General features: G+C 34.6%; 1 protein-coding gene across 3 annotated transcripts in view; it reads left to right on the forward strand.

Annotated features, from left to right (window-relative positions):
- Positions 1–19,219, forward strand: part of AUH (AU RNA binding methylglutaconyl-CoA hydratase) — a 106,813-nt gene that overhangs the window by 26,439 nt on the left and 61,155 nt on the right. For 2 of the 3 annotated variants that reach the window (XM_062513247.1, XM_062513248.1), the window contains exon 4: positions 10,329–10,415. The exons of the other annotated variant lie outside the window; for it this stretch is intronic. In XM_062513247.1, coding sequence (XP_062369231.1) covers positions 10,329–10,415 — 87 coding nt within the window. The remainder of the gene's footprint in view (positions 1–10,328; positions 10,416–19,219) is intronic. 3 annotated transcript variants of the gene reach the window in all.

The following is a 19,219-nucleotide window of genomic DNA, read 5'->3' on the forward strand; positions in this document are numbered from 1 at the left end:
TATAATAGCCATATATGATTATTCTATTAAGTAAATTAGTTTTAATTTTGTGTTTAAAAAATAACTTTGGTGCTGATCTCTTCAGAGGATTTTGTTTGGGAAGATGTAGAATTAATAGAAATCACAAGTAATAATTGCACCATTAGTTTGCAGCTAAATAGTAAAAAATTAGATGTTACTTTTTTTATTTTTTAAAAATATCCTTATATTTTTTAAGGGTAAAAATACAGCTGTTGTGGTTGCCCAACTTGAACTTGGCTATTCTGTATAATAATTCAGTTATGTTTAATGTAGAAGTTCTCCTGGTTAAGGTTGAGTTTGAAAATGATAAGTTGTTTGGGGAAGTTGAAGTTGAGTTTTCAGACTACCACAATGACTAAAGAAGTACTAAGTACTTCTGTAATGCTTGTTGTGGAAATAATGTAGAAATACAAATGTTATAAGAGAAACCTTTACTTTTTTCTTTTTTTTTTTTAAAGAAAAAGCTTTGTGTTGAATAATTATTGCAACATTCATTGTTTTTTATTAAAAGCTGATATTTATCTTTACCATGATTTGAGTTGTAAACTCATGATCTTGTCCTGTATCTGGGATATTTTATAAGATACTACTCTAAGTTTGGAGCACACAGGTTTGTCATGATTTGATTTTTTTAAAGGCCCATGGTTGTGGGTCCTAGCAACTTACCAGCTATCTTCACTACTTCTACCACCATTATCTCTTTCTGGATCATCTTTGATTCTGTATCCGTGTGAGAGTCAAAGATATGCAGCCTTTGTGCTGGTCTACTGGTGGTCCTGATTTGATAGCCTGACAGAAATCAGTAGAACTGAGACATAGCACAGAATCAAAAATAGTGTCTTAATTTTCTATTTGGAAACATGTGAGTGTACTATCCTCATATTTTTCCACCAGTACTGGTGTTGTGGTTTAACCCCAGCTGGGAACTCAGCACACACAACTGCTTGTGCATGCCCTCACCAGTGGAATTAGAGAGTGAATTGGAAGAGTAAAAGGCAGAAAACTTATGGACTGAGATAAAGACAGTTTAAGTGGGGAATCTAAAGTTGTGGATACAAGAAAAGTAAAACAAGGCATTCATTGACCACTTCTATGGACAGGCAGGTATTCAGCCTTCAATAGGAGAGCAGGGCCACATGAAGTGTGATGGTGACTTGGAAAGAAAAATGGCATCACTCCAAATGTCGTTCCTTTCCTCCTTCTTCCAGCATGCTGTATAATCCTGAGCGTGATGTCACGTGGTGTGGAATAACCCCTTGGTCAGTTTTAGTTACCTGTCCTGTATGGAGACGCCCCAGTCTCCGATGCACCCCCAGTCTCCTCACCAGCATGGCTATACAGAAAGCATAAAAGGCCTTGGCTCTGTGTGTGCCCTACTCAGCAACAGCAAGAACATCTCTGTATTATGCGCTCTCTGCTCAGCACAAATCCAAAACACAGCCCCATTCCAAATGAAAAGAAACAAAAATTAGCTTTACCCCAGCCAAAGCCAGCACAACTGGTCTATTTCATGTTTCATGGAGGAAACTTCGGGAAGTCCTGTTGTAATGGGAGCTGTAAGAGAATAGGGACTGGGGAAGTGACTGGATGATGGAAGTTTCACAAAGAAAGCTGGTTTGCGTAGGGGAAAAAAAATTACTTTATTTATAAGAGATTAGATTTATATCTTTATAACAATTCTATTTTCCCCCTGCTTCTGCAAGTGAAGGTAAATTCAGGAAACATGTGTGAGGTGTAAACTGTCTTTTTTTTTTTTTTTATGCCTAGGAGGTTAGCAGGGGGAATATTGTTGTGTGTGTCTAAATTTAGAGCTGGACACACAGGATGGAAAAAGAGCCAGCTGACTTTAATCTATAGCTGGTCTGAATTTGTATAGACATTGGAAGAACACTGTAGATCCTTTAAATATGAAGTTAGTTGTTTATATTCAGGATTCCTTTATTTCAGGTGGAAATCAGTGTGAAATCTGTGGACCTTTCAGAAAGTCTCAAAAGCTTAAAGGGAAAAAAAATAGTCAACACCCCTCTATCCCTGAAGTTGCATCTTCTGAAATATCCTATTTAGGAGAACTGATATAGCAGATAGTGCTTTAAATATGCTAATCTTCATGTAAATTATTGCAAGATACCTAAGATAATTTACAGTGGAGCTATAATGCTGCCTTTTTTTCCACATGGAATGTTTAGGACTGGCATCTTGCCACAGGCTTAAATATATAGGAATTACAGACATTTTGTTTGTTTGTCACAGTTGGATGGTTTTCAGGAATGTTTCTGTGACACAGAGGGCATATATGCAAAAACTGCAGATACCAAGTCATGCTAGTAAATTATGATATCCAACATTACATGGAAGAATATCAATATCCATTTTGGCTCAAAAATCATATATCTGCATTTAGACAACTTCAGTAATATACAGTATATGTGAAAAATTGCTTTTATTAATTTAAATTACTTTCTTATGTAGGAAATGTACATGGCAGCCTTCATGCCAAACTTTTTTCCATCAACTAAAATGACTTCAGTGAGCATTTTTCTAATTTTGTTTTGAAATTTAGAATACTGCTTACTTTTTGTTATTGTTATAAGTAAATGCATTTTCCTTTGTACGCAGTTCAAGTGGTGTTTGCAAAGATATGTGTCTGTAGAGGTGTGCAAGGATTGATGATTGCTCTTCAGTAAAGCAAATGGCTACAACTGAAAGTAGATGGTTACTCTTTAGTTATGAAAGGTGCTTTCTCCTAAGTTATGAAAGATACTTTAACCATATATTGTGAACTAATTTCTTAGACATAGTGTAGTTTTAAAGGCAGTTATAAAAAAATATGTCATAATCTCCTTTGTATGTTTGTGTAAAAGTACCAAAGGCTGAGAGATAACCCAGTTAGATAGGCAAAGGGCCAAGGTCTGTGCTTTCAGGCAGTGACTGTTTATAGCTCTTTGGCACTTCAGAGCCTGATCTTAGTATATTAATTCACTGTTAAAGCTGAATCTCGTGATAGTGCTCTGGTTTTACTTTTTTGGTTCCTTATGTGTTACATACTCAAATATCTTCCTAATGCCCATGAACATATGTGCCCTTACTTATATTAGTTTCATATAATTTTGGATCTTTGCAGCTGCTGACTTTCTAAGAATTTTGTGCATCTGGAAAATTGAGTTCTGAGTACTTTTATATAACTTTTGAAGTTTTCCATTCCATTTTATATGAAAAGATTTTAAGCACTTTCTTAGTATTTTGTGGTATATTACTGAGTTTTTTACCACTGTGTTTTTTGTTTCCTACCTTTGTTGAAATCATTACATGGTTTTTGTTTCGGGTGGAACAAAGTTAATTTTCTTCCTCGTAGCTGTTGCAGTGCTGTTGTTTGGATTCAGTATGAGAACAATGTGGACAACACACTGATGTTTTGGTTGTTGCTAAGTAGTGCTTACCCTAAGCCAAAGGCTTTGCAGGTGCACAAGAAGCTGAGAGGGATCACAGCCAGGACAGCTGACCCAAACTGGCCAAAGGGATATTTCCTACCATGGAAAATCAAGCCCAGTTTATAAACTGGGGGCAGTTGGCTGAGAGCTGCTGATTGCTGTTGGGGCGATTGGTGAGCCATTGTACATCATGTTTTTTTTCTCCTTGACCTTCATTTCTCTCTCTTTTTTGTTATATCAGTTGCTATTGTCATTATGAAGGCAACTATTCTTATTTTACTTTCATTATTAAATTGTCCTTATCTTGACTCTCTTCCTAATTCTCATTCCCATCTCACTGGCAAAGGAAGTGCAGTGAGTAAGTGGCTGTGTGGTATACTTACACAAACAAACAAAAAGTTACGCAAAGCCATGTTTTAAAATCGATAAATTATTTTACAGATTATTCTTTGAGGAAATGATATTTTGATATAAATTTTACCTCTTACATGCACATTTGATTTCAAATCTAAATACAAAATCTCAGAGCACAGAAAGTGTGGAGTAGGTTGTACTGCTTTGTAAGGTCTTCTTTTTCAGCAGTACTCCTAAATGAAGCTGATCCTCAGAAGCAAGTTGCTAGCAGTTCTTTGTTTAGTAGATATTTTGGTATGTTTTTTCAGTTTTTGTCCTTAACTTTCATATCTCTCTCTGAAGTGACATTTCATTTCTTAATATTCTGAGTTAATAACTGACTTAGAAGAATTGGTAGTCAGTTTGAACCTAAAATCTTGAAAATATTTAGGAATACTCTATAGCAAGCACATTCAGTATGCTCTGAGTTTATTTTGTGTATTCTTTACCTTTTAAACATTAGATTTGAGTATTCATTTTTATTCGAGGAAAAAAAATCCTGTCTTTTAATCTCTTGAATATTCTTTTTATATTTTTGGAAGACTTGTTTATTCACTCTTGGAAAATGGGATGGACTTCCAAAGCACTGTTATGCAGAAATATGTTTAGGATGGAAGAAGCTCAGCTGGAGTTTGAACTGACAGGTGTCAAGAGTAACAAGAAAAACTCCTGTAGGTACTTCAGTACCAAACATAAGGTCAACGAAAATGTAGGTCTGCCACTGCATAGGTCTGACAGCTTAATTATGGATAACACAGTAAAGATAGAAGTATTCCATTTTCTCTTTGCCTTGGTCTGCATGGGAAAGGTCAGCTCCCAAGTCTCTTCCATTCCAAGAAGCAACAACAAACTTAACAAAGCACTAGTGGAGTAGGACTGAGTTAGGATCCAGCTGCAGCAGTTGGACACATACACATGAACAGGATTTGGTGGGATGCATCTGAATTGGTCCACCATCTATCTTATTTGAAAGGTCATTGTAGGCCTAGGTGGCTGGAAAAGGATTTTAAAGATATAAATTGGAAGTACATATCAACAGAATAATAGTCATTACTTACCTCATTAATGAGGTTCTAGTTGTGTTAGACTTGACACTATCTTTAAATAAATATATTTGCTTCATGAGGTATTGTAGTTTTAAAATTGGGAGCTAAGTTGTCCTAAGCAGAGTCCAAGATGTAAAAGCTTTATTTCTGAAGTTCTTTGAAATTTGGAGAAAAAGAAATGTGGACAAATCTTTCTGGTTTTGAATGTAAGTTGACTATAGTGTTGTCCTCACATATATATGTGCAGCTTCCTCTTGGGGTATTCTTAACCTTGTAGAAGTTTACTGGTGTTCTGCTAATGATTTCTTGGATTTCTTGAAATGGCTTTTCTAGAAGTTGCACACATCTGCTCTTAAATAAAGATATTTCCATGTACCTTAATGGATTTTTTTTTGGTGATTATAAGTTTATCTAAAATGTATGTCAAAGTTGGCCCCTTGCCCTCAATATTTTATTTGGTTCAGTATGTGAGGAGAAAGATGAATATTAATTCATAGTCTGCTTCAAATGCATGGTATGGGAATAAGATGTGGGTTCATAGGAATTCTTAGCATTTTAATTGGTGAGGTAGTGCATGTTTTGTACTTCTAGTTGAAAGCATTGTAAGTTTCCTTCATAAACTCTTTAACCTGTTTGAGTGGATTAGTGTTGCCTTTGTGTTTTGCTATTTGCAGTATTCTTAGTTCTTTCTGACAATATCCAGAAGAATTGGATATAGTGTTGCAAGACAGTATCTTCTGATACTCCCCACTAACACCTCCTTATTGAAATTTTGGTGTGTTGACAGAAGTGGTTGATCTGTATTTGGTAAGATCAAAAGGCAAGCTCACAATAACACTGCGGCACTAAGAATTAATACTTTATTCTACCTCAAATGCCTGTGCATGTGTCACTTCCTTTCCTCTTCTCAGACAAAAGACAATTCAAGCACCTTTAGACACTTGATAGAATGACTTCACTGTTTAATTTGGGTGTGCCAGCTTTCTAAAAGACCTACTTTTTAATGCAAAGTATTTATTGAATAAAGTTAAATTTTTAAGTATCATATATAAAGCATTACATTTTATGCCTTTTTTGTTTAGAGATTTTGGGGTGTGTTCTCGATGTCACATAGAACACTCTATACAAGAAGATTTCTAGGCATTTATATTATTTGGAAAGTGAGGCTTATAGTTGGAACGCACTTTACAAACACAACGTATAGCTTTTCAACAGTATATAAATCCTGATTAGCAAGATACCAAAATAAGGCAGAAGGCATGGGGTCAGAGTAATCACTGTAAAAGTTGGTTTCCTTTTGTGTGTTCTCTGAGTTAAAAGCCGTCTTTGTCATACGTATGTTTAGGTGGAAAGATTCTGGTGAATAGCAGCAATATCCCTATCTTGTTGGACTGCCCTTTCTCAAATAAATCCCTATCTTGTTGTACTGGCTTTCTCAAATAAACATTTTCTCTGGCATCATTGTGAAATGGAAGTCAGGCACGTGCTGCAATAATTCTCTCAACTGACAGTATGCTACAACCAACCAATATTTTAAACCATGCAAAAGAGAGTTATTATGACTGAGTTTTCATATTTAGGGGAAGTAAGGTAAAAAACAAACTAACCTTCCTATTTTCTTCCAATGTGGGAGGAGGGAAATGAGAAAGTGATGGATCAAAATCAAACAGATTTTTTTTCTTTAGGATTGACCAACCTCAGTGCAAGTGTAGGAAGTATTTAAAACAGCATGTGTTGGTTTCAAGAATTGATTTGGAAAAGACCAGATCGCAGCTAACCGCTAAAAGACTACTGTTTATACTGGTATTTTTCAAACATATCTTTTCATTGGAAATCATCAGGGAAGTTCTCTCCTACCAGTTTGCTGTGTAAATTTTGAAGTGATACTCCTGTGAATTAAGTTGATTCAAGGAGAGTTTAATCAGAAGTGGAGAGTACCTGACCAAATGCTAATATAGCTGTAGGGGAAAGTGGTTGATGGTACTGTCAGTGTAGTCTTTCACTGTGGCACTTTTCTTTTGTCCTGTGGTAGCAGCTAGTAATTTGAAAATGGCATTTCACAGTTTTTAAAATGTAGTTCATAAAATGCTGGGAGCAGTGGAGGTGAGAATTAGGGAGCATAACTCCTAAAATCACAGCTTCTGTTATTGTTCTGAGTGAATGAAAATCAATTAGTTGGACAAAGCATTGAGACGCCAGGAAGCTTAATGTGGAGAAAACAACAATTCATGCTCCAGTACAAACCGGATGGATGTGGGGACATAATTACAGTGTACCATCAAAACTGCAACAGTTCATTTGACTCAGCTCCCTGGTACTTGGGTTTGCTCTTTTCCTTCTCGGGTAGGAGGTCTTCGAGAGTTCTGTGTTCTGTGTGGTGGGAAGGATTGGACCCACAGCAGAGCCCCTGGAGGGTGTTGGGAGTGGATGTGGGGGAGCAGATAGATCAGACTGTCCACAGATTTTAGCTGTGGCTCATAGAAAAATTGCAGAGTTTTGTTGTGTCAGACCTCTTGTGGTTTGAAAACCTTAACTGCTTTGTTGCTCTGAGCTGTTAAGCAAATACTCTTTTCAGCTACTTTGAAGTAGAAAACCTGGGGTGGGAGAAGGGTTCTTTGGTTTTAGTAGCTGAGAAAGCAGAACTTCTTGGTTCAACCTGCGTTTTCCTTCATGAGTAGCTTCAGAAATGTAACCTTTTCCATTTCTGACTTACAAACAGTTTTTGAAGAAATATGTGAACAGTTCTTTGCTATGTGAGTCAAAACTCATCAATAATTCTTTGACCAGTAGTCAAATCTTATAACAGGAACAAAGGTGTTAAGTTGGTGGCAGTTCCATCTCCTGTGACCCAGAGGATGCCAAGGCATATGTTCTTCTGGAGTTCAGTGAATGGCTTCTGACTAAAATTCTTCCCTCTGAGAAAGCTTCAGTTACTATTATTGTTCTTTAGAGAGCTAAAATAGAAAAAGGGCTACCAAAAGGGCTCTTTCCATTTCCTTGACATTTATGAGGGAGAAACACTTAAAAAAGGGAAATGCTGGTTTACAAAAACTGGTTTAAGGCACTAAGATCAGCGATGTACTTGAAATTTCTTTACAGTAGTTAATATTGTTAATTTAAAATTAGTAGCTATATTTTAATCCATTCCTAAACAAGTTTTTTGTGAAATATTTAATTAATTTTATGTAAATGTCTTCAAGGACATGTGTATTCTGACTGAAGGAAGAAGTCTACAGGGTATTTTTTGTTTTAGAAGAGTTGAGGTTTCTTTTGGTTGAGTCCATTTTTCTATGCATATATTCTAGTCTGAATAAATCAAACCCAAAAATTGCTTTAATCTTATATTGACAGAAGATTTTCTTTGCAGTAATGCTAGATGTTCTCATTATAATGCTTTTCAAGGGGATGCCCAGTGAGCAGAATTTCAGTGTGTGGAAGTTTTGAGTCAGATTGCACAGCCAGAGAGGATTTTGTTCATAAAGCATACTGTTTCTTACACAGGCAGTGGTATGAACAGAGTTGAAGAAGGAAGATCCAGACTTTTAACTGATATCAAGTAAATTATATTTTTTCTTTCAAATCCTTGCTGATGTGACTTCTAAATCAATTTACCATTTAGCTTCTTAAACATGACATTTCAAAAGCTCCTTTTAGCTCCAGAACTCTATATGTAAATAGATTTGTGAAAATTGTTTGCAGTTTTGTATATTTGGAGTTCTATCCAGATTTACGGATGCAAATTTTGTTTGCTTTTTGGGTTCCTGGCAAGATTTCTTTATGCATTGATTGTAAATTACTAAGGTAGCAGTTGCAATTTTTCTGCAGTGCAAGCTTGACTGTAGTAATTCCTGTTTTATGCTGTCTGGTCAACTGGCCTGTCCTACTCTGGAAGGTTGTTTGGAAGTTTTTGGCAAAGTGCCTGATAGTGTAAATTAGGCTTAACATTACTTAGCAGGAACTATGCAAATGCAGCCAGGACTGATGCTTCATTGTTTTTATATTGACATGCATAGCAGAACAGAAGTCACATTTAAATGAGGAGCTTCTATGACAGGAGTAGAAGGAAAGATGTAGAGCTGCATTATTAGGCATGGTACTTTAAAGCAACAACTGGATTTCCATCAGAAAACATCAGATTGAGATACTGATTTTCACAGAGCTAGCCTAGAGTTTGTTTAGCATTACACTAATGCTGTCAACAAAAGTATGTTTAAAACTGTTTGATTAAGAGGGTCAGGATCACCTACCATGAGTTAAGTCCAGAAAGTTAAAAGATGAAATGAAACCTATGACTGCATAATTTTAAAATCTGAGCTCCAGTCTTCACTTAATCTGGGTTCAGTGCATTTTCCTGAATGAATGGTATTCTCAGGGCAGAAAAACATAAGTAGTTTTTTTTTTTCTTAATTTTTCTTTTTTTGTCTTGTTTAGCCTTTCAGCCATGAAAAGATGCTGTCTCAATAGGTTAATTTTCACCAAAGAGAACCAAATACACACTAAATTGCCTTGTGACTGTTTTGCTTCTTTGGAGAATAAATGTGTCTATGGAGGTTTTGCCTTTTTTAAGTATTCTTAAGTAAGTTCATCTATAAGAAAGATAGGCTTTTATATTTAGCTACTACTACTATTATTATTATTATTATTATTATTATTATTATTATTATTATTACTGTTAGTTTTCTTTTTTTTTACACACTCATGAGAGAAGATGTCAGCTTTTTCCTATAACTGGGTTTTCAGAAACACAAATGTGTCCGTCCACGTCTAGCTGTAGTATGGATATTAAATAAACTTAATTTTTATATAATCATGAAGAAATAGGTAAAAATTTTCAAGATATGGCTTCTTTTGTAACAAAACAAAAAGGTAGGTAACTTATTCGAAAATAAATTTAAGTAAATGAGTGGAAAGTGAGCTGAAAATTGGTCCACTCTAGCATTTTTATTTAGATAAAAATATATATATATATATAGTCTGTTAATGTAAAACCATGCAATATATGTACTTTATGATCTACCAATAAGAGAATAACAAGAGTACAGTATGAAAAATACATATTTACCAGACTTTGTGACACAGTTGGGAAAATAGAATAATATGACAGATGAACTATAAGCATAAATGCTGCTGTTTATAAATTATTTTAATAAGACAAAAAGAAACATCACTGGGAAGAATGTACTTAGTGAAAATCTGGTTATGGATATTTTCTTTTTTGGTTTTTTTTTTTGGGGGGGGTGGGATTTGGTTTTGTTTATGTCTTTATTTGACAAATAGTTCATGTTTTCCTTGAAATCTGTGGAAAATTTATATGACCAATAAGCTTCTTCTTTGGAATTAGACTTAAAATTCTTATAAGTAAAGAAATATTTTACTTTTGAAAATGTATCTACAGTACTATTTAGAGTTTGCTGACATACATATGAAATGTCACTTACAGGTGCTGACCTTAAGGAAAGGGCAAAAATGCACTCAAGTGAAGTTAGTTCTTTTGTCTCCAGAGCAAGAGCAACTATTAATGAATTGGGTAAGTAGCCTCTCCCGTGAAAAATGTTATTGCAACTTTGACCTGAGAATGTTGGATCAGAGGAATGACATAAACATGCATAGTTAATTCTTGGCAGGTAGTAGAGTATCCCTAACTGTGTATTGTCACATCTCTGCAAGGTCTTGACTTGCAAAGAACCCATTGGGATTATTGAGTATATTGATAAATATGATTCATGGTGCATTTGTTCTTTTAAAATAAGCTTCCAAGCTAAGTTGGACTTTTTTTAAAAGAATGCTTGCAAAGCTAAATCTCAACTGAAATAGAGATGATTTGCCCTGCTGTTTTTGTAAAGGATGGATTGTTCAGTGACATCAAAGTGCTTTAGAATTCAGTTTTTACTATTGCATTCTTGTGGTTTGTATAATTAGTACAGTCTAATTCATTTTAGACACATGTTAAACATCAGCTTCTAATAGAAATTTAGCTACTGAGGTTTTTCCAAATTTTGTTTAATATATTTTGGTGTAGTAAAATCTGTTAATAATTTTGCATTTTAATCAACTTGTACCAGTTTTTAAGGATAGTAATTTTTCTGTATGTTTTACTTTAGGAATTTACCATCAAGTAATTATATTTCTACATCTCTGCTGATCAGTTTAAATATAATTCCTTTTCAAGAGGTTATTGACAATATGATCAGTTGAAAAGAGAAGTGTAGTGTTCCATATTTAAAAGAATTAATTTTCTACATTTAAGTTCTATATAAAACATATTCTCTCACTTGAAATTTGGCACACAACTCTGAGGAATAAATAATTACTTGGAAAATTTATTTAGATGCATTTCCTTAAGAACACTCTGTCACATTTTGGTTTGGCAGAATATTATGAATGGATAGCAGGTTTTTATTCTAGGTTAAGGACGACCTGCTGAAGAATGAAACTTTGATTAGGTAATTCATGGAGATACTTACGTCCTGAAATGACTGTCATGTCTTGCAGTGAAGTAGACACTCAAGGCTGTTTAAATAAGCAAAATCTGTAAAATACCTAGAAGTGAATAGATCATTAATTTCCTGCAGCAGATACTGTATGTCATGCTAGTACTTGTCCTCTTCTCGGAAGGCCAAGCAAATGGTAACAAGTTGTTTGATTAATTCATTTTGTAAGAATTTTGGGAGCCTTTCTTACCATTAATTAATGTTTTTTCAGCCTTCCTTGAAGGCTTGAAGCTACTGGAAATACCTTAAGGTGCTATTAGTGTTTAAATATGAGCAACTGGTTTCAAGATTTTCCTATAATTAGTAAATGTATATTTTTTGAATCAATTATTTTCAATTTTTTAAGGGAGAAAATTTCTAAAGTCTGAAGAAATATTTGAATTTGTCATTCTTTGCTGAATGACTGGAACATATTCACAATTATTTGATGGTTTGTTTTGCCTCAGGATTGAAAATACTTTGAGAAAAATGTTTTGATTGTTTTAATCTTCATTAGGGTTCCTGTGAGAGTATTTAACTACTGAATATGTAGCAAATTTTCAGTGTTATCTGAAAGGTATACAGTGAATTATTTGTCCGAGTCAGTTTCACTAGACCATTCTCAGAGCCCCATCCAGCCTGGCCTTGAGTGCTTCCAGACACAGGGGATCCACAGTTTCTCTGGGCACCCTGTTCCATTGCCTCACCACCCTCACAGTAAAGAATTTCTTCCTAAAACCTAGTCTCTTCTAGTCTGAATCCATTCATCTTATCCTGTTGCTACAAACTCTTGTAAAAAGTCTCTCTCCATCTTTCTACCAGGCTCCCTTGAGGTACCGTAAGGCTGCAATTATTCATTCCAAAGCCTTCTCTCCTTCAGGCTGAACAATCCCATCTCTGTCTCAGCCTTTCCTCATTGGAGAGGTGCTCCATCCCTCTGATCGACTTGGTGTCCCTTCTCTGGGCTCACTCCAGAGTACCCTCACACCAACAGGTCAATGTCCATCCTGTGATGAGGACCCCCGAGTTGAATGTATTACCTCAGGGTCTCATTATGCTATTCTCTGCATCAGGAAATGGTAGACCATATAAAAAAAAGTATGTATAAGAGGTTAGATTAGTTGGGTGCATAAGATGTCCATTGTGTGATGCTCTGATGGAAAGAAGTGACTATTAGCTTTACAGCAAGTCAAAGGTTCTTAGTTCTTTTATTTTATTCTTCTGAAGAAGTGATCAGTTCATTACAAAATGTAATTTTGTAGAAGTATATGGACATTGTATTTACATTTGGTCACTGCAATTAATCTGTAAACTGAAAATAATAATGGTATTTTACTTGCCCAGCAACAGCTAGAATGCTGTGAGGTACTTAAAGAGAGAAAACAATTTTCAAATTAATATTTACCTTTGCAGAATATTACATAACTAGGGAACAATATTTCCAATCTCCTATTTTGTTCTTTTTTCTATCTGAGTTTAAAACTGTAATCTCATTTAAAATGTGTTCTACTTCTTGCTTTTCAGAACTAGGTCATGTTTTGATAATTGCATTTGTATTCAGATGTGTGACCTAATAAGGAGTTAAGTCTTTTTAGCTATATTTTCAGAAAGAAGACAATTAAGTTACCTTTATGGATGAAATACAACAAAGGTAAATTATGTCTTGAACAACTAGATAAACTTAACCTTTTAGAATTGACATCCTTTGGCTTTCTTTAGTTTCTGTCAATGTCATTATATTTAAAATCCTTATGCTAATTTTGTAAAAAGCTGTAGTATCATTTTGGAATGCAGCTGCAGAAGGGAATTCTCTGGAAATTAAAAGCATACTTTGCTTATTTATATAGGAATAATTTATAACTTCTTGCTAAATTTGAAGAAGTAAGATTGCAGTAAATATGACTTTGTTTATAAATAAATGCATTGAAAAAGAGCTAAAAAAATTGAATGGAGCCATTGGTTGTGGCACTTAGAGCTTTAAGCTGGGGAGGGGAAAATGAAAACAGCCCCTATTTTTAGCAGTGGTTGCTTTTGCTAAATTTTTGCTAAAATTATACCAGAATTGTGGAGGTTTGTTTGGGGTGTGGGTTTGTGTGTATGTGTCTGGGGTTTTTTGTACTTTTTTATTTTCTTATTTTTTTTAATAGTAAGAATTATAGGTCTACTTGTTCATTACTATATTCTGCCTTGAAGCACTTCATTACCGATGTAAGGCTGTCTTTACCCTCAAGAAATTGGGAGAGAAAAGCCTTAATACATCTCTTGTAACTATGTACAAAAAGACAACCCTAGCTAAATTAAGTCAAATGACAATGATTTCCAGAACCCTTGTTTTTGAGGCTTTGGTGGGGGAAAAATCCCCATAATTGTGTGTCAGATCTTCAGTATATGTTTTACAGTATGCCTTCTATTAAATCCATGGTGTGGGGTCAGGGCTGTGATAGTGTGTATATGTTATCTTTTGGGATTTCAGTTGCAAAGCAAACTATGTATGGAGCTGGATGCAATAACCACACTCCTCAACAGAAACACCATATTTAATAAACATAAAAACTGAAGCTGTAGAAAGAATTTCAATTCAGCAAGTACACATAATTACTCAGTTTGACATTTGGCTCCAACCTTTATTAAGTGAGAAACACCATTGATTAGCAAAGCTTTTCCGAAGAATTTAGGTGTAAGTGGCCATATTGCATAAAGAGGGAATAAAAATTGGAGACTGACTTTATTGGTTACTTCTTAAAATTAGCATGTGGTCAAGCCTTTTTTTTCATTTCATGTTTGGGGACTAAACACCTTACTCATGGCCTGATGCAACCTAGATTTGAGCAAAGTTAAGAATGAATTTTTTAAAAAATACTAAGTTTACTTTTTTTCTATTGGTCTTGTTGCATTATTGTTGATGTTTAGTAACTTTGTTTATACATAGTTCTATCAGATATGGTTAGTTTTAACATACTCCACTTTGAATGAGATCATCCAGAATGAAAGCACCTTGTGGTCAGTTGTTTGCATTTGTGTTTTTTTTATTGTGTGCTTTTTATTTTGTTCAGAGCAGATGCAGTTCTATATTTAAAGATTTTTTTTTCCATCTTTAGAATTTTTTCTGTCCTTCTGGCTTTCAGTCATCATTAAACTATTAATTTACCTTAAAGAGTGCACCAGTTCATCCTTCAGACAAACATCTTCTTTTCAAACAAGTTCCTAGTTTGATTAGTAAAGACTACATGCATGAATTTTTTGATGCCACGTTATATGCTCTAGTTTGGTTTTGGATGCAAGCTGTCAAGAATTGGTTTCAGAGGTCCCAAGAATGATATCAAGATTATAAAAAATTTAACTTGATTGCTGGTCTGCTGACTGCTACCTCACCTTCCATTGTAAAGGCTTAAAAATAAACAAGAAATATAATTAATTAGGTCAGTGCTATGCCTTGTTTTACTATTTGAATCTCTGAGGCTTCTGTGAAGCTTTGGTTAGCATTTTAAATCCTTGTTTAGTAGTGAACACTCAAGATCTGTGAGTGTTAAAATCCATCTGTGGAAGTAGAAATTCATTGCTGGAAGTAGATCTGGCCATCAAAGATGTAGTACTCTATTTTGGAAATCCTTTGATAAGAACTGTGGATTTCTGTCTTAGGGAAGAGAGATACAGGCTATGAGTTATGTTTACTGGGAAGCTGAATGAAATTTCACATAGCTATCAAATTTGAAAAAGGGCAATTCACAGCTAGCAGAGCCATGCTTAACAACCAGCCTCAGACATCATGGTCTTTCTGTCTTGCCGACACTGTGAAATGTAGATTTTAGCACAGTATTTCACTTGCTGTGTTATAATGTTGCTTGTTTGCTAAAGTGTACAGTCCTTGAATGCCAGCATTCAGTGTATGTTGCTAGGCTCTTGGTTGTTTTCCAATGGTGGATTTATTTCTTCTGTTGATATTGAATTAAATTAAGATTGCCTTTGACTAAGTGTTGTCTGATCCTGGTGCGGCTGTACAGCCATGACAAAAATCAACATACGGTTTTTCTTCTGGTGGTAATTCCTAATGTTGTTGTGGAGGACAAGAGGCTATGCTGTGGACTTGGCTCTTTAAGTTTCCTTCCACAAAGGTAACTGTACCAAAAGTAGGATGCTACTCTCTCATGGTTTATTGAGAGCAGCATAGCCAGTTTGCACTGTGTTAAAAGAGGCCTCCAGTATCACTAGCTGTCCAGGGCTTCTATTCCCTCTCAGGGGAGCCACGATGTGCATGTTTGATGTGTTCATAACACTATCCTTTCCTCACCCTGTTCAGGTTTGAAATTGCATGTTTCAATCTCTGAATGAGAAAGAGTACTTGGCTGGCTCTTTGCTTTGCCTGTCTTGGTCTGTGGCTCTGTTCCTTCAACAAATTGGTATTCAAAGGGTAGCATCTCCTGACAGACTTAGAATGATGAAAGCATAATCTTGCTCTTCTATCAAAGAAATACTGAGCTCACTGTTTGGGCCAAGTACTAGGCTTTGACTTCAGAATTGTCAGGTCTTGTAGCGAATACACCTTTTGCCTAGGTAGGCAGTGGCTTGATGATACTACTAATCTACCTTGTAAAAAAAAAATATGGTTACTGTGAAATGTTAGGGAGTGTTTCTTCTGTAGTGTTCTGCGAATGAACTGTCTTGAAACTATTACTTAGTAAATTATGCTTATTTAGAAATAAAATATTTTAGCACTAGACTGGGGAATTTATTGTGTCAAACAAGAGTGATAGTAATAATAGTATGTGTTATCTTCATACTGTAAATCAGATAGGTAGACAACAACAAAAAAAGAAAATTGTACCTGATTTGATTCTCATAACAACCAGAGATTATATTTGAGAACTATAGGTGTGTGTGTATATTATATAGACTATAGTTTCAGTTTTATTTTGTGTGCTCTTTAAGAAAGAAAAAAAAGCTTACATAGAATGTAAAAAATGTAACCGAATTAACTCCTTTGTGTTTCATAAATTATGTGCTGTGCTGTTTTTGTGTGAATAAGTTCTTAAATATACTTAGTAAAAGTAAAAAATACAGTAAAAAATACAGGAAATAATTTTTATTTTTCTTCTATCCAAAGCTTTCATTCATTTGCACAGAAGGTGGATTCTATCATCTAGGTTTTATTTCATTATTGTCTTACTGAGGGCAGAATGAGACTACAAGATGAAAAATTATGTATATGTGAAGAAACTGAAGAATCTGTTTATCTGACTGAGATATCTGATTGAAATATCCAAACGATTTTCTACAGTACAATAAAGTCATGAAAGAGTTGGTTACAGAGAACAAACAGTAGCTGAAGGGTTTAATTAAACCACCTCTTTCATTCCCATTAGTTTCCTAGTTTCTGTTTCTATTATCAAGAATGTATAACACACTTTCTCTCTTACTTGTTCATAATAAAATAACAAATTGAAAATTTTAAAGTAAAGAATATAATATTCTTCTATTAAAGTTGGAACTTTTTTTTCAATTCAAAAATACATTGTTTCTATGTCATATATGAGTGAATGATTAATGAAGGAAACTGAGAAATGAATAGGCTTGAGTGAGGTGCTGTAGCCTCTGTCAAAACAAATGGAAGAAAAACTTTGTTAATACCTTTTGCTTAATAATCAGATGTAATGTGCAGTAACCATTTTCATTAAAAAGCAAGATTTCTTTACAAATACTTAAATATATGGGTTCTTTTAGTGCAGCTCTTTACTGTTATTGATTGACTGCCTGAATTTTGAAGGTATTAAAGCAAAGACAGTAATGTTCAAGTCTATCAACAACTGTAGTCTATTAAGCTTCTTATCTAAAGCACAGGAATTAGAGGGTACCCAAAATCCTTTCACAGTTGTATCTAGCAAATGTATGGCACAGAATTCTGTATTTGGACTTTAAAGTGTGGTTGTTTTTTGCAGATGCATATATTTTGAAACATATGAAGATATATAAATAAATGGAATAATCACTTTGTCATTATTTTTGCATTTATGAGAGGTAAAGGTTTGTAACATTTAATTACTTGCTGTGTGCAAAAATGGTTTGACCAGTCTTCTTTACCCTGAAGTTCATGTAGGAAAATTTGGCAATCTCTCTCTGCCACTTTGAAATGTTGCTGCATGCGCTGGTTGATTTTCATAGTGTTACAGAATGGATGAAAGTATTTCTTGAAGTATTTTGTTTCTGTTAGCTTTTTTCCCCAATCTTTTTTTGAGTGCTTGCAACTGAAAATGAAAGCAAACTTGTAATCAGTGACTTGATAATAGATTTTGCAAAGCAAGGTAACTGCCTGAAACAAAACTCATTGCAAAGGTTATATGTCATCACAATGTTGTTCTTCAGGAAAAGGTCCTCAAAAATGAACTCAAGATATATTGCTGTGTTCTAATTATTTTTCTGATTTCCTGTGTCATAAATTATTTAATATATGAAACGTAATTTTTGATCTTAATCTTCCCAGTATAAAGAATATCCCAGTTACCAGAATTGTATATGGACTGCCTCTACTTGCCACTCAAGTAGCATAGGTTATGACATTTATGCCCCTGCCCTTTTTTTTAAGTTCAAAGACCTTATGTTTTATAATAAAGAGCCACATCACCAAGAGACATCAAGAATTGGGGTAGTGAAGAGGTGGAAGAGAAACATTCTGAGTTACAAAATAAGAGTATTTAGGTATAAACTTTATTATTTTAAAAACAAAATAAAAATCCATTCCCAGTTACTATGCAGGCTAGGACATAGTTTCAAAAATCGTTACTGCTGCTTCAAAATTCATATTTATGTCTGTGATGTTTTGAAAATTCTTTTATAACTTGTAACCAGACAATTTGGAGATTTTTGATTCATAAAGAAACTCCATAAAGTAGAAGATCTCAAACATCTCAATGCAGGTGTAGGAATCAGCCCATAGATTTGGAGTATTATATTGGTTTAAGCTACTTTCAGTTGAAATACACACTAAAAATAAATGGCATTTAAATAAGTGCTTTGCTTTGTAATAGCAAGTCTAAAATTTGTAATTCTTTATTTAACATTCTCACTCTTAATATATGACTCTTTTTTCTTCTATCTTGCTTTCCTAATGGTTGGTCTTCAATTATGGAATCTATCTACAAATATGCACTTAGTGGTATTTAAATATTTTGGGGGCATGTGACTATTCTTTTCATTCATTTGAAGTCTCCATTGTTACTGTATTTAAATAAATGTACTGAGAAATGGGGAGGGAGTTTTCTTATCTGTAGATTAAAATTTGTCCTTGGAGAGGTTCTGGAACAATTAAAAGTGGAAACTAAACTACTGGGCACAGGAGCAACAAGAAAAGCATAACGTGTAGCATAAGGTGGAGTCAGAGGAGGGAAATGTTGCTTAACCAGTCTGACAACCTGTGAGGAAATGAGTAATTTGTTAGATGAGAAACAGGCAGTGGATATTGTCTACCTTGACTTCAGTAAGGATTTTGATAGTATCACTATCAAGTAGAATTTTTTGTAGAGTAACTGGTGAGTATGGACTGGATAAAAAGGCAGTGAAATGGATCGAAAATTGGTTAAATGAACAGGTGCAGACTGTGCACCATTTAGCATGAAGTCTGCTTGGAGGCCCCCAGGCAGTGTATATCCCAGGGGCAGCACTGGGTTCAATCCTGTTCAACATCTTTGATTGGATGATGTGATAGAGTAACCTCAGCAAGTTTGCTGATAAAGTATCATAAGGAATGGGTTGTGCTACCATTCAGATGGAACTCAGCAGGCTGGAGAAATGGGCTAACAGGAACCTATCAATAGTTTCTATAAAGGAAAATGCAAGCAACTTCATGCACCTGGTAATGATATGAAAAGCA

This window comes from Cinclus cinclus, chromosome Z (genome assembly GCF_963662255.1).
Source record: "Cinclus cinclus chromosome Z, bCinCin1.1, whole genome shotgun sequence".
Classification (NCBI taxonomy): Eukaryota; Metazoa; Chordata; class Aves; order Passeriformes; family Cinclidae; genus Cinclus; species Cinclus cinclus.